This window comes from Haliotis rufescens, unplaced genomic scaffold (assembly GCF_023055435.1).
Source record: "Haliotis rufescens isolate VD_foot unplaced genomic scaffold, xgHalRufe1.0.p SCAF_5, whole genome shotgun sequence".
Classification (NCBI taxonomy): domain Eukaryota; kingdom Metazoa; phylum Mollusca; class Gastropoda; order Lepetellida; family Haliotidae; genus Haliotis; species Haliotis rufescens.
In genome coordinates, this window is record NW_025964223.1 from 60,057,391 (window position 1) to 60,070,434 (window position 13,044).

General features: G+C 41.3%; 1 protein-coding gene across 4 annotated transcripts in view; it reads left to right on the plus strand.

Moving 5' to 3' along the window:
• Window positions 1-13,044, plus strand: part of LOC124140364 (vacuolar protein sorting-associated protein 13A-like) — a 154,670-nt gene that overhangs the window by 60,327 nt on the left and 81,299 nt on the right. For all 4 annotated transcript variants that reach the window (XM_048384082.1, XM_048384084.1, XM_048384083.1 and 1 more), the window contains exons 14-23: window positions 218-315; window positions 1,948-2,084; window positions 3,057-3,148; window positions 3,681-3,793; window positions 4,207-4,344; window positions 5,269-5,336; window positions 6,909-6,987; window positions 7,522-7,609; window positions 8,128-8,245; window positions 8,585-8,756. In XM_048384082.1, coding sequence (XP_048240039.1) covers window positions 218-315; window positions 1,948-2,084; window positions 3,057-3,148; window positions 3,681-3,793; window positions 4,207-4,344; window positions 5,269-5,336; window positions 6,909-6,987; window positions 7,522-7,609; window positions 8,128-8,245; window positions 8,585-8,756 — 1,103 coding nt within the window. The remainder of the gene's footprint in view (window positions 1-217; window positions 316-1,947; window positions 2,085-3,056; window positions 3,149-3,680; window positions 3,794-4,206; window positions 4,345-5,268; window positions 5,337-6,908; window positions 6,988-7,521; window positions 7,610-8,127; window positions 8,246-8,584; window positions 8,757-13,044) is intronic.

Consider the following 13,044-nt stretch of genomic DNA (forward strand, 5'->3'; position numbering starts at 1 on the left):
ACTTTTAAACTACAGTTGTTCCTCACAATAACACTCTTCACGATACCGCGAATTCGGATAAACCTTGGGGGTAATGACTGGCTCCGATAAATTTATCAACAAGTGATGATGTACTTGATGTCAAAGGACATGTGGGTAACAATTTAAGACTGGGGCAGTATATTGAAGAATTGAGAATTGGGTGATATGGTGTATAACCCTTGTAACTCCCTTACAGAGGACTGGCTGGACAAACTGAGCAATGAGGAGAAGGAGAAACTGTATGATGGCATCGGCTACGACATCAACGCAAATACCCAGACATATGCCCCGGAGGTGAGTGGGTGCAGCGAGTGTGGCATGAACAATCCTGTTCCTACAGCTACTAGTATTAGATTGGCCAGTAGTCCCTTAAATGTTACATAGTAAGGGTAGAGAATAGGTCTTCAGCAACCCATGCTTGCGGTAACAGGCGACTAACGAGAGGGGGTGGTCAGGCTGCATGTCATCATATTCCAACTGTGTTGACCGATGCTCAGGATGTAAATCACTGGATTGTCATGTCCAGACTTTATTATTTACAGCCTGACGTCATATAGCTGGAATATTCTGAGTTCGGCGTTGGACAACAAACACACTGACCAACAAATGTTAAACATGATGCCTCATTTCAGTTCCGCTCATCAGTTTTATGTGTAAGGGCAATTCTTTGTCTCCTCTTCAGTGTTGTCTTGCAGTGTTGCTAGATTATATGAAAACCTCAATGGTTACTTGTTGAAGGCAGAATAAGTCTTTAGTTCCCCATTAATGTTGTAAGAGAACAGTTCAGTACCAGATCATGTCATGACAATCCAGTGATTTACATCCTGAGCATCAGTCTACACAATTGGGATATGATGACATGCAGCCTCACCACCTCATCTCGTTAGTCGCCTGTTACGGCAAGCATGGGTTGCTGAAGTCCTATTCTCTTCCCTTACTGTGTAACATTTAGGGGACTACTGGCCAATCTAATACTAATTTTGATACTGTAAAGTGGAGATTGGGTAGTTCAGTATTTACCAGATTTGCAGTGTATCATTGTACCCATTCAGTGATGACTAGGGCTGGCAAAAAAGATCGATAATCGGAATTATCGTTGATGGGAAGATATATTAATTATTATCAATATGAAAATAGTGTCATTGATAATATCTAACATAAACTATTCTGGTAAGTTTAGATTGACCAAAACAGACTTGTTATTATCAATAATGTCAATTGCTGAAGATGGAAAGTAGCTGTTTTTGTTATATCTCAAATGTCCATAAAGTAATCCATGCAAAAATGTGCACCACACACCAGTGGAGTGAACTATGTTGATTTCTTTCAGAATTCTTTTTTGTGTATATGCCCAAAGTTACTTCTCTGATATTTATCAATAATTGATCAATATTTAGTTAACGATTATCGATCTCTATGAATCGTATCAATAGCCATCCCTAGTGATGACCATTGTTCACCATTGACCATCACAAAATACTGTATTTGACGTAATAAGCGCCCCGCTCTAATAAGCGCCCACGGCGATATTTGCTAATATATTGGCTAGTGAACAATCCCAATTGGCACCCCTTCCGATTGATCAATGTACACAAGACTTATTTTTTCGCGTATAATATGCACTCGTGTGTTATATGCACCCTTAATCATGGGCAATTAAATTCTGGAAAAATGTATCTGTCATACATAAACATTCCAGGCTGTCAGCATAAACCACGAAATTTATCTTTGAACTTTGTTTTTTTCACTAAAATTATATTCTAATAAGAGCCCCCTATTTCCAATTTTGAGAGCACCCTGGGCGCTTATTACGTCGAATACGGTAGCTAGAATATTGACCAAGGTCAGATATGAGTGGACTGCTGTTGACTGGTGTAACACAACTTTGGGTGAGTCCAGGTCTTGTCAGTGTCCTCTCTCTTCCAGTATGTGAAGCACAAGGTGCAGGTGATCCTGAAGAGCTGCTGCGTGTCCCTGGTCAACTACAGCAAGAAGATCCTGCAGGTGTCTGTCACTCACCTCCTGGCCACCTGGGAGGACAGACCCGCCACCGGTGCCTTCAGGTGGGTCAGCGTGACACCATTCCTGGCAGTCTTGGAGATAGTCATTTACAGGAATTCACAGTTGGTGTCATGGTTACATGATTGATGCAGAGTACCAGACATTAACTATTTACGTATTGACTCGCAGAAGATGCAGCTGACGTTTGGCTGAATAGTATCATGGCAGATAATCTGCCATTTCTAACTGTATCACATAACAAAGGTCGGAAAGAATGGTTACCCAGATGCTGCCTGATAAAAAAATCTTGTACATTCGTCACATTGAATTTGACAACTTCACCACTGTAAAGGGGAGTTGCGGTAGCCTAATGGTTGAAGTGTTGGCTCTTCTCACCTTAACCTTGGGTTTGATTCCCTACATGCTACAATCTGTGGAGCCAGTTCTTGGTGTGCCCTGCATTGCTATGGCTGGAACATTCTAAAATGGCGTAAAACCGGACTCACCCTCTCAATCACTGTTGCACAATATTGTGAAACTCATGGTGACATAGGATGTCTTGTGAAACAGTGAATTCATTTAATAGGTACAGTTTTCATTAAAAAGGGTCTATTCCAAAACTTGCTTACAACCAGGCAGAATCCACAGAGGATATTTTTTTGTTCTGTCTTGATCCACTCAACACGAAAATAAATACATGATACTTTTGTGCATGCCACTGTCAAAGTATCTGGTGAATCAGTTTGTTGTGTGGTGTACATGTCAGCTGCTACAACGTATAATGGATAGCTGTCAGTGCTGTAAATCCAATAACCTTGGTATCACGATCTGATAGATATGGAAATGAGGTAGCCTAGCAGGAACTACTTTTAATAAGCTCCATGCCTCAATGCAATGTCTGCTTGCTAAATAAACTGTTACCAACACCCCCAATAAGTTTAGGTTCTTTTTTGGATGTGTGGATGTTTTTCTACACAAGCATGTCTTCATTACAGAAACATACTCGGCTAATAACGTCTGTGTCTGTATTTCAGGATCTCCTCCAACACAGAGAGTTTCTCCATAGAGGGGGCTTCCATTGAACACGAGCTCATCCCCATCCTCACCTCCGACATCGGAGTCTACGGTGCGTTCACGTCCCTGTACCAGCCTAAAGGATTCCTATCAAGTAGTAATGATAATCTGATCATTGTGTTAATGGTAGAACTAAAGATCAATAGATTGATCAGGGTTTCATAAGATAGATCTTGTTTTGACTGTATGTGAGAAAGGTTAGATCATTAATTCCCCCCGCCACAATGTGGAAAGAGGATAAAGGAATAGGTGCTGTCCGTCCGTCACGTTTTGTTTCCAAAGCAGAACCCCAAAACCATGAGAGATATCTAAACCAAACTTATCACATGGTTAGGTCTAGTGGTGAACTGGTGCCTTTTGAAAGTTTGGGAATTTTTTTAAATTTATTTTTCGAGTTTTCACAGCAAAGACTTTGACTTAGTCTGAAAATGGTTGTAGTGCTTGTTTCCGGAGCAGATCTTGAAGAACGTACAATATTTCTTGCCCTGCACACAACGGACATGTCATATTGGCGGGGGATATGAGTATTTCATGCTTATTGTATCCTCTATGTCAATATTTATCAGCAATACTTGTGTCCCCAGCCCCCTCAGTGAACCAGGTGTGCACGTTGGACTTCGAGGTGAAGCCGCTCTACGTGGATGCAGACTACTCCCTCAGTCTCAACATTCAGCCAGTTGAGATTGTTTATGATGAGGTGAGAAGTTCCTGAGTGTCATGAGTCTTCCATGCTAATTGCTATTTTATGAGTCTAACAGACATTGGGCAGATGTTTGTTCCCAGTGGGTACTTCGTGAGTTTTTTGGTATTAAGGTATATAGCCCATGGAATTCTGGGTGAGAATAGGCCTCTAGAAACCTAGGCTGGTCATAAGAGGCGACCAGATGAATTGGTGGTCTGGCTCAATGACTTGGTTGATAGCGTGTTTTCATTTCCCAAAGGCATGGATTGTTGCTCACAATATCACTTGATTGTCTAGTTCGGACTTGATTATTAACACGCCTCCATCACATAGATGGAATGTTCCCGAGTGTGGTGTTAAACAACAAACACATACTTATCAAGGTATATTTTTGTGTCAGTTTGATGCAGTGTAACATACATTTCCAGCACTCTATCTCGGAGGTCACGGCTTTCTTCAACGTCCCCCATGGAGGGGTGGACATGAGGTCTGCTGCCATGGTGACGCTGCAGGAAGTAGCCAAGTACAGCCGGGCAGGGCTGCAGTATGCCATAGAACAGCACAAGGTATTTAGAGATAATATGTCCGTACAAATGATTGCAAGTAATTCCATCTCATTTTATTGGGTAACAAAGCAAAATGTTCTGCATTGATGTTTCCATAAACTGGAAAAAAAAAATATCCACACCTTCTAACTGACTGCTGTTTCCTGATTGGCTGATAATAGTTGGGCGGGGCTTGTGCTGCATTATTGTGCTGAACAGTGTCACTGATTTCATATCATTGTCTATAAAAGAAAATTGTGTTAATGATTAAATATGCAGTCTGTGAAGTTATTATTGTTGACATATATATTTATAAGATTTGACTTCAATATGTTTTTACATTAATGGAGGTATAAATGTTAAAAAACTGTGTGCACACTGTGTAAATCCGCATTTCAATTTTTTTATTTTCTTGTTTTTTATACCTCCATAATCTAAAAAAATATTGATACGTGAAAATCCGGGTTGGAATAGGTCTTCAGCAACCCATGTTGTTGTAAAAGGCACCTAACCTTGTCGTAAGAGGCGACTAATGGGATCGGATGGTGAGGCTCGCTGACTTGGTTGAAGCATGTCATCGTATCCCAATTGAGTAGATTGATGCTCGTGATGTTAATCACTGGATTGTCTTGTCCACCCTCGATTATTTACAGACCGTAGTCATATAGCTGTAATATTGCTGACTGTGGAGTTGCACTTAATTCTTAAATGTACTGAACAAATAGCAAACCATCGTCAAACTGATATGTCATTGCCACTATCACTTACAAAGTTTGTGTCTATTTATCAGTTGATGATGGTTTATCATGTTGGTTTGTGTGCGTTGATTTTCATGACAATAATTTCTTTGAATAAATTCATCAACTGCATGTTTTTATGTCCGTTAAGCCACTCATGAACTTTCTCTAACTTTCTACTCTAGTGTACGATTGTGTTGTGTTTCAGACGGTGCATGTCGCCCTGAACATGAGATCCCCGTACATCGTGGTGCCCGAGTTTGGTACACTGCACAGGTAAAACATTCCCAGGTTTTATAAAGGGCTTCATAGTTACCTGAATGTGACCTTAAACCACACAGAGGTGGAGGTGGAGTCCAGGGTAGAATAGGTACGCTTGTCGTATAAGCAACTTAATGGATTGGGTGGTCTGGCTCTGTGACTTAGTTGATTGTGTGTCATCGTATCTGAACATCTTGGACCAGTGGTCCACGTGATCATTATATCACTGATTTGTTTGGTCCAGACTGGATTATTTACAGGCGTTAAGGAACAAACCAATCTCATTAAAATCAGTTCTTAGTTCTCGCTATCGTTGACTGAGAGGGGACTTTGATATTTTGGGCCCCTCCCTTTAAAACATGCTGGATCCGCCTTTGCATTGTTTGTTTCTTCCTAATCTCATTAAAATCATATCTAAGTTCTCCCTGCCGCTAAACAAAGATCTGAGGACATCCCATAACGGGTCACGTCAGAACAGAGTTTCATCCGACCAATCAGAGTGTCGCTTACCAGATCATGAAAGTGACAGTTGGAATGTGTTTTCTAATCATGCAACCTCATAAAAAGTTAACAAGGGGTATTCCGAATGACATTTACGGCCCATACGACTGATTTTGTCAAAATTATTGTCTATCTCTTGCTTCCGTGGGATAAACATTTGAATGGAGGAGGCATTGCACAGTATGTGGGAAGCACTGCCATACAATTGTAACCATATATTAGACCTTCCGGAACGTTTGTTCAGTTTTCAAAATTGTAATCGAGAACTGTGTCAACATATTGATCAAGCGTAGTCTGAAATGGAAGTCGCCAGGTTGAAACAAGTGCCGTAAAGCTCGAGAAAGCTGCTTTCTAATTGGCTGATGTCGACTTCTTGTTAGTTGTTTCAGTGGTCTGTCAAAGTTCGCGAAAGGTCATTCTGAAGTGACCCGTAATGGGATGTCCACAGATCTTTGTTTAGCGGCAGCGAGAACTTAGATATGATTTTAATGAGATTAGGAACAAACAAACAATGCAAGGGTGGATCCAGCATGTTTTAAAGGGAGGGGCCCCAAATATCAAAGTCCTCTCTCAGTCAATTTTACTGCCTACAACATACTACATTTGGTTTTCAAAAGCTACATTTGGTTTTCAAAAGGAGGGGGTTCCGGACCCCCTTGATGTACAACCTTTTCATTTGCTGATCTTTGTATGAAGACTCAGTTCAGTCACATTTCCTTGTGATCTTATATCTGGGAGACATCCATAGATTAGCCTTGTTTACCAGTCCGGTGACTACCTAATTGTAGGAACAGTGCCAGTTTCTCAAGCTGGTGAAAGGGTGTCTGGAAAGAAGACATTTACCATGGTTTCATTCCTTCAATCCGTATACTCTGTACAGGGTTCTTTTCAAACTGACCTCAGCTTTATGGAATGCATGTTAAGATACATGCTCGTCAAGACGTCTCTTCTCTCATCTGAAGAAAAAGCAAGTTCCATTATGGAGTATTTAAATCTAGGAAGCCCTAATTCTGGAACTCATGAACCTTAACGTAATGGGGCCCCATGACATTTATTCTTAATTTAAAAAATGTTTTCCTTTTTCAGAGGAGGAAATGTTTTGATAGCTGATTTTGGAACACTGCGTATAGAAAGTGAATTACAGCCAAAAGATGTCTCCCTTGAAGTAAGTGTTACACAACCTACATAGTTAGTGGCTCTTGCCCAATGTATATTTTTATACCAATAACTGTAGTACAGACTCAACATTGAAAGAACTGTGTGGTCCATATGCAGATGAGGATGTTGTGATTAGATTTAAATTAGAGAACTCATGATGATATCTTGTAGTAATGCTCAGCTTCCCATTGTTCTCGGAAGCAGTACGTGGAGGGGTTGTACGGCCACAAGCCTTCTGTCCATTACAAAGATTAACAATCAACCAAATTTTAATCTTTTTGTTACAATCGGCATATCTAAGATTCAAACATATATTCAGCTGATCCTGGCATGGCTAAAGGACACAACTCTGCTCACCGGTTAACACCATTGGTCATATCCAACTAATTCATGCACATTTTGGACAAGTGTTTTCTGTAAAATCACTAGATTTATTCAGAAACTGGATTTTCACTAATAGGCTAACATACTAGTGGCATGTCTATCCCAGTGCACAGAGATTAAATTATGCAATCATTGATATATATACGTGTGTTTGCAGGATGCGACGATGTCGGAGATTGAGTCCCGCCTGTATGACCAGTTTAACATCACAGTGAGCGACGTCAAGGTGCTGTTGGCAGACTCAGGTGAGGAAGGTCAAGGTCGAAGTGACCTCTTGTATAATGTGCTGCATTGCACAAAGTGGAGACAGTGCTATGGCAATTGTAAATCTTTGTTAAAGTAAGGAGCTATGACAATGTTAGTGCCAAGATGGCCTGCACATGCAGCTTGTAACTTATAGAGTAATTTGAAGAACCAAAGGGCTAAGGATACAAAAAGAAAGACCTTTTCATATGCATGTTATGAATATCTGTCAGTGTTAATTTTTATTACATGATGTCTTTCAATTTCTAAGCTTACAAATATTTGCTTACAAATTAATGTCTAGCAGAGGGACATGTTTAATTTAGAAGAAATTTGGTGAAACTTGACATAAGTAAAAATAAAACAAATGTGAAGATAATTACTAGGATTACCATGGTTACTGTGTTATGAAATTATTAATATTATACTATATTCTAATATATACATTTTTGTCAGTTTTGGGAGTGGGGGGTGAATCGAGACATGCATGTATGGAAACCATGAGCTATTGTGCCTCCAGGTGATGACTGGCACACAGCGCAGACCCAGCCCGACTCAGACTACCACATCCTTCCCAGCGTGCAGCTGGTTGTGGCGTTCTTCAATGCTGTCCGCAGAGACTACAAGCAACTGCCACAGTGAGTCGTCCATCACCTGCACCCACCATCAACAACATATCACAGTCACAGTTAGGGTTGACGCCAGGGTCCATTTCCACACAGCGACGTTAGAGCTGTCGCCACAGACTTAGGATTGTCAGAGTGCTAAGGTCGTTTTGTGGAAATGAGGCCAGAGAGTTTAAAGTATTTAACGCGTGGGCCCTATTTGTTCATCCCATTCTAGAATCCCTCCACCGTGACATTACTGCAATAAAGTACGGGAAAAAACAATTGCTGCTACTCACTGCCTCCACCCTGCATTACATTGAACTGTCCTCAATGCAGTGTTAAACCCAAACTCACTCACTCACTCTTCAGGCAGAAGCTTGTTGCCAGTCTGCCGACCATGAAACTGAACATCTCAGACAAGCGCCTCCTGCTGCTCATGTCGTTCTTCCGCAACTTCCCTATCCCCGCCAGCACCAGCATGGCCACCCTCGGCGAGGACATGGTCGACAGCTGCATCATCATCCAGCCCGCCGTGCCCCTGGTGAGTACATCCTCCTGCAGTGGAGGAAGGCATCTCATCTCTGTACCTGCAGTTGTGCATTGCGCTCACAGATCATGAAGATGTAGTGCCGACTGATCCTGGCAGAGTGTTGATTGACTGATCCTTTGAGAATGTTGATTGACTGATCCTGTGAGAGTGTTGACTGACTGATCCTGGCAGCATGTTGATTGACTGATCCTTTGAGAGTGTTGATTGACTGATCCTTTGAGAGTGTTGATTGACTCATCCTGGGAGAATGTTGATTGACTGATCCTTTGAGAGTGTTGATAGACTGATCCAGGAAGAGCATTGATTGACTGATCCTGGGAGGGTGTTGATTGACTGATCCAGGGAGAGCGTTGATTGACTGATCCTGGGGGAGTGTTGATTGACTGATCCTTTGAGAGTGTTGATTGACTGATCCTGGGAGGGTGTTGATTGACTGATCCAGGGAGAGCATTGATTGACTGAACCTGGGAGAGTGTTGATTGACTGATCCTGGGAGAGTGTTGATTGACAGATCCAGGGAGAGCATTGATTGACTGATCCTGGGAGGGTGTTGATTGACTGATCCAGGGAGAGCATTGATTGACTGATCCTTTGGAGAGTGTTGATTGACTGATCTTTTGAGAGTGTTGATTGACTGATCCTGGCAGGGTGTTGATTGACTGATCCTGGGAGAGTGTTAATTGACTGATTCTGGGAGTGTTGATTGACTAAACCTTGTAGTGTTGATTGACTGATTCTGGAAGAGTGTTGATTGACTGATTCTTGGAGTGTTGATTGACTGAACCTTGTAGTTTTTATTGACTGAACCTTGTAGTGTTGATTGACTGAACCTTGTAGTGTTGATTGACTGATTCTGGGAGAGAGTTGATTGACCAATCATGGCAGAGTGTTGATTGACTGAAAGTTTCATTGAAATCATGAAAGTTTGTTGCTTCTGTGTAGTATAGTATTGTTTAAGTCAGAGATCAATCACTCAAATCTGTAGATTCTACTTCCGATATCAAGTGTTTTTTTTAGCCACGTTTATAAATCGCTCAACAAAATCAGCTGGGTCTACTCCAAGACGACCTTTGTGATGTCTGCATGGAAGGCTGTAGGAGTTAGCCTTTTCAGTTAGAGATACTTGATGACTGCATGGTAGCCAATTTTGTGGGTTTTCGTCAACAGAGAATGCTAAGTCAGTATGATGCTTGCAGATATAGAAATATGCTGCCTCATTGTGTATTTGGTTCAGATGCAACCTGTAAGCATGGATAGAGTTGTTCTTAATACATGCGAACTGTTAAGTGTGTGCTAACAGAACATTCCAGCCACCCTCGTACACCTCATTAAAAGAAATGCTGTATCTACTTTATGACCAAATATGAACACGTATCACACACACACGAACCCAAGCAGGCCTCATGAAGCATCTTTATTCCGTATTACCATGTTGTATGAACCGTTTCAGGTATCTTGTAGTGGCGCCAAAAATGGTAAAACTAAGGATAAAGTAAGAAACAGATATATGTTTTTTTTCAACAAGTTAATAATTGTTGCAACAAAATGTTTGTGCATGTGTGACTCTCTACCTTCAAGACGTTCTTGTTTCACCATTCTAGAATGATTGTGCACATGACTAATTACCACTTGAGTATGTGTGTCATGAATGCCCATGTCCTTCCCTACTGACAATGTCTTGTCACACACTTAGTATTTGCATGACGCCAGGAGCTGCTTGCTATGGCTTACAAAGGTCAACCAATCAGCCTGCAGATTTTCTGCCTGAGAGACTAACCAATTCTATGAAATTCTTGCACTTTTCAGCAAGTCTTTTTACAGCATTGTCAATCCTTCATTGCTTTAATACCGGTACACTATGCTCCTCCATCACCCATGTATACATATGGCTGCCATGAGATGTAGTCGCGGTTGTTAACCAACGATTCAAGCAAAGGCCTGGTTCTAGCGAGAGGGAACACAGCATGTGCTCAGCCCAGTGATCTTCAGTTGCAGTGTGTATGGTATTTTATGAGCTGAATACTGAGCTGCATGGAGACAGAGGTCATAGAATGTACATCGTGTTGCTTCTAGGATGCGGAATTGCGAGATTTCTGCAAATTTGACTCTTTTCCCGCAAAAACCGAACATTTATGCAGCCATCGTCCTGCACAGTTTTCAAAAAAGGGTGTACATATATGTTCAGCGCATAAAATACTGTACACCCCACAACTGACACATTTATCATTAAGATTTCACAAGATTTATTTTATCTCTCTAGTGACCATCATCAGACTTTCAGGATGGTAACACCAAGTGTGAACAGGATCAGTCGTGTCCCACTCAGCAATATTCCACCTATTTGGCGGTTGTTGTAAATATTGCATCTGGACCGGACAATCCAGTGACTAATATCATGAGCATTTATCTACGTAAGGGATACAGTGACATGCATCAACCAAGTCAGTGAGTCTGACCACCCATCCCGTTAGTCGCCTCTTACGACATGCATGAGTTGCTGAAGACCAACTCTAAGCAATATGTATTCACTAGTGATGGAGGAATGTATATACAAACCCATGAAGTATTGACGATGTGTGAGAATGTGTTTGTTGACTAATGTGTTCTTTTTACATGTGTCTTAGCTATTCAAAGTGCAAAGTTGAAATAACATCCTTCATTCTTTATTTATTGAAATAAACTTGTCATAAATTGTTCTGACAAAGTACTGTTAAGTCGTTTAATAATGGAGTCTTCAAACATGATTTTTCATTCATAATGTTGCGATGGTTAAGGCAGTTTATGCCTACATGATTTGTTCATTGTCATTAGTCCTTGATTTATGATTGGGTCTCCGACAGATGATGTGAGTTGGGGTTTAGTGCGGCTTTGAACACTATAATCATGATTGAGTGAGTGAGTGAGTTGGGCTTAACGCCACTTTTAACAGTATTCCAGTTATATCGCGGCGTGTCAGCTTAATGTGGGAGGAAAGCCCAAAGTGATGCAGGTCTCAGAGGTTTACCACTTCGTAGAAACCCACGAGCACGGGTATGGTGCTGACAAACCTAGAAACATAATCGGGGCGAACCGGGATTCGAACCCACAATCATAGGTTTCTGGCGTGCCCAAGGGACGCAACTCTGCACAGCGAATCGCGGCGCCTTAGACGACTGGGCAACCCGTGCCCCCCCTATAATCATGACCTGATTGAACAGTATGATCATCGTCACCTTAATGTGAAGAAAGTAATTCGCCACACATGGGGTCTCGAGTCACTCAGTGGGGCGGCTGGGTAGCCGAGTGGTTAAAGCGTTTGCTTGTCACGCCAAAGACCCAGGTTTGATTTCCGTCATGGTTACAATGTGTGAAACCCATTCTGGTGTCCCCCGCCGTGATATTGCTGGAATATTGCTAAAAAGGGCGTAAAACCATACTCACTCACTCTAGTCACTCAGTTACAGTTCTGTAACTCACTGTTCTGTATTACTATATATGATAACCATAATGTCTATCAAAATACTGTTCAATATTCTATCAATCTGCTACATGCTTTGATCATCAGACCACAATGAATAATTGCATTTTCATCCAATTGTATTTTTTTAAATGTGAGGTGGGAGGAATTTATAAAGAAACTGTTTGAGCAGGTGTGAGATGAGGTGAAATGGGGTTTAATGTTGCATTCAGATTAATGCCTGTGTATGGTGTGTGCATGGGCTGCCACCAAGAGTGCATTACATGAAGCACAAATGTTTGATTGGATTTCATGTATTGTGTATTCCGTCAAGAAAAGAAAGAAGGGAACACAGATTGATGTGTTCTTTGTCTTCTGTAAATGATGCAAGGCATGTGTTTGGTTGTGAGTCAAGGGGATTCCGGGTTAGAACTGATCCCTAGCAACCTATGCTGGTCCTAAGAGGCGACCAAATGGATCGGTGGCATGCTCGGTGACTTGGTTGATTGCTTGCATGTTATTGTAACATGACACGTGGATTGTTGTTCACAATATCAATCACTGGATTGTCTGGTTAAGACTTTATTACTTAAAGGCCGCGGTAATATAGGTGGAATATTGCAGGGCGTTGTATTCAACAACAATCATGTGAGGCAGGTGTGAATGGGAAGCTAATAATTAATTCATGATTGCCTTATATATAACAAGGTCATCATCAAACTTGGGCAAGATCCTCTGAAAGATGTTTGTCTCTTGTATTACAGCATTTGATGAATATCATGATCAGTGTATATTGTATCAGGTTCAAGGAGACGAGTGAGACAAAATGAAGGTAAGATTGTT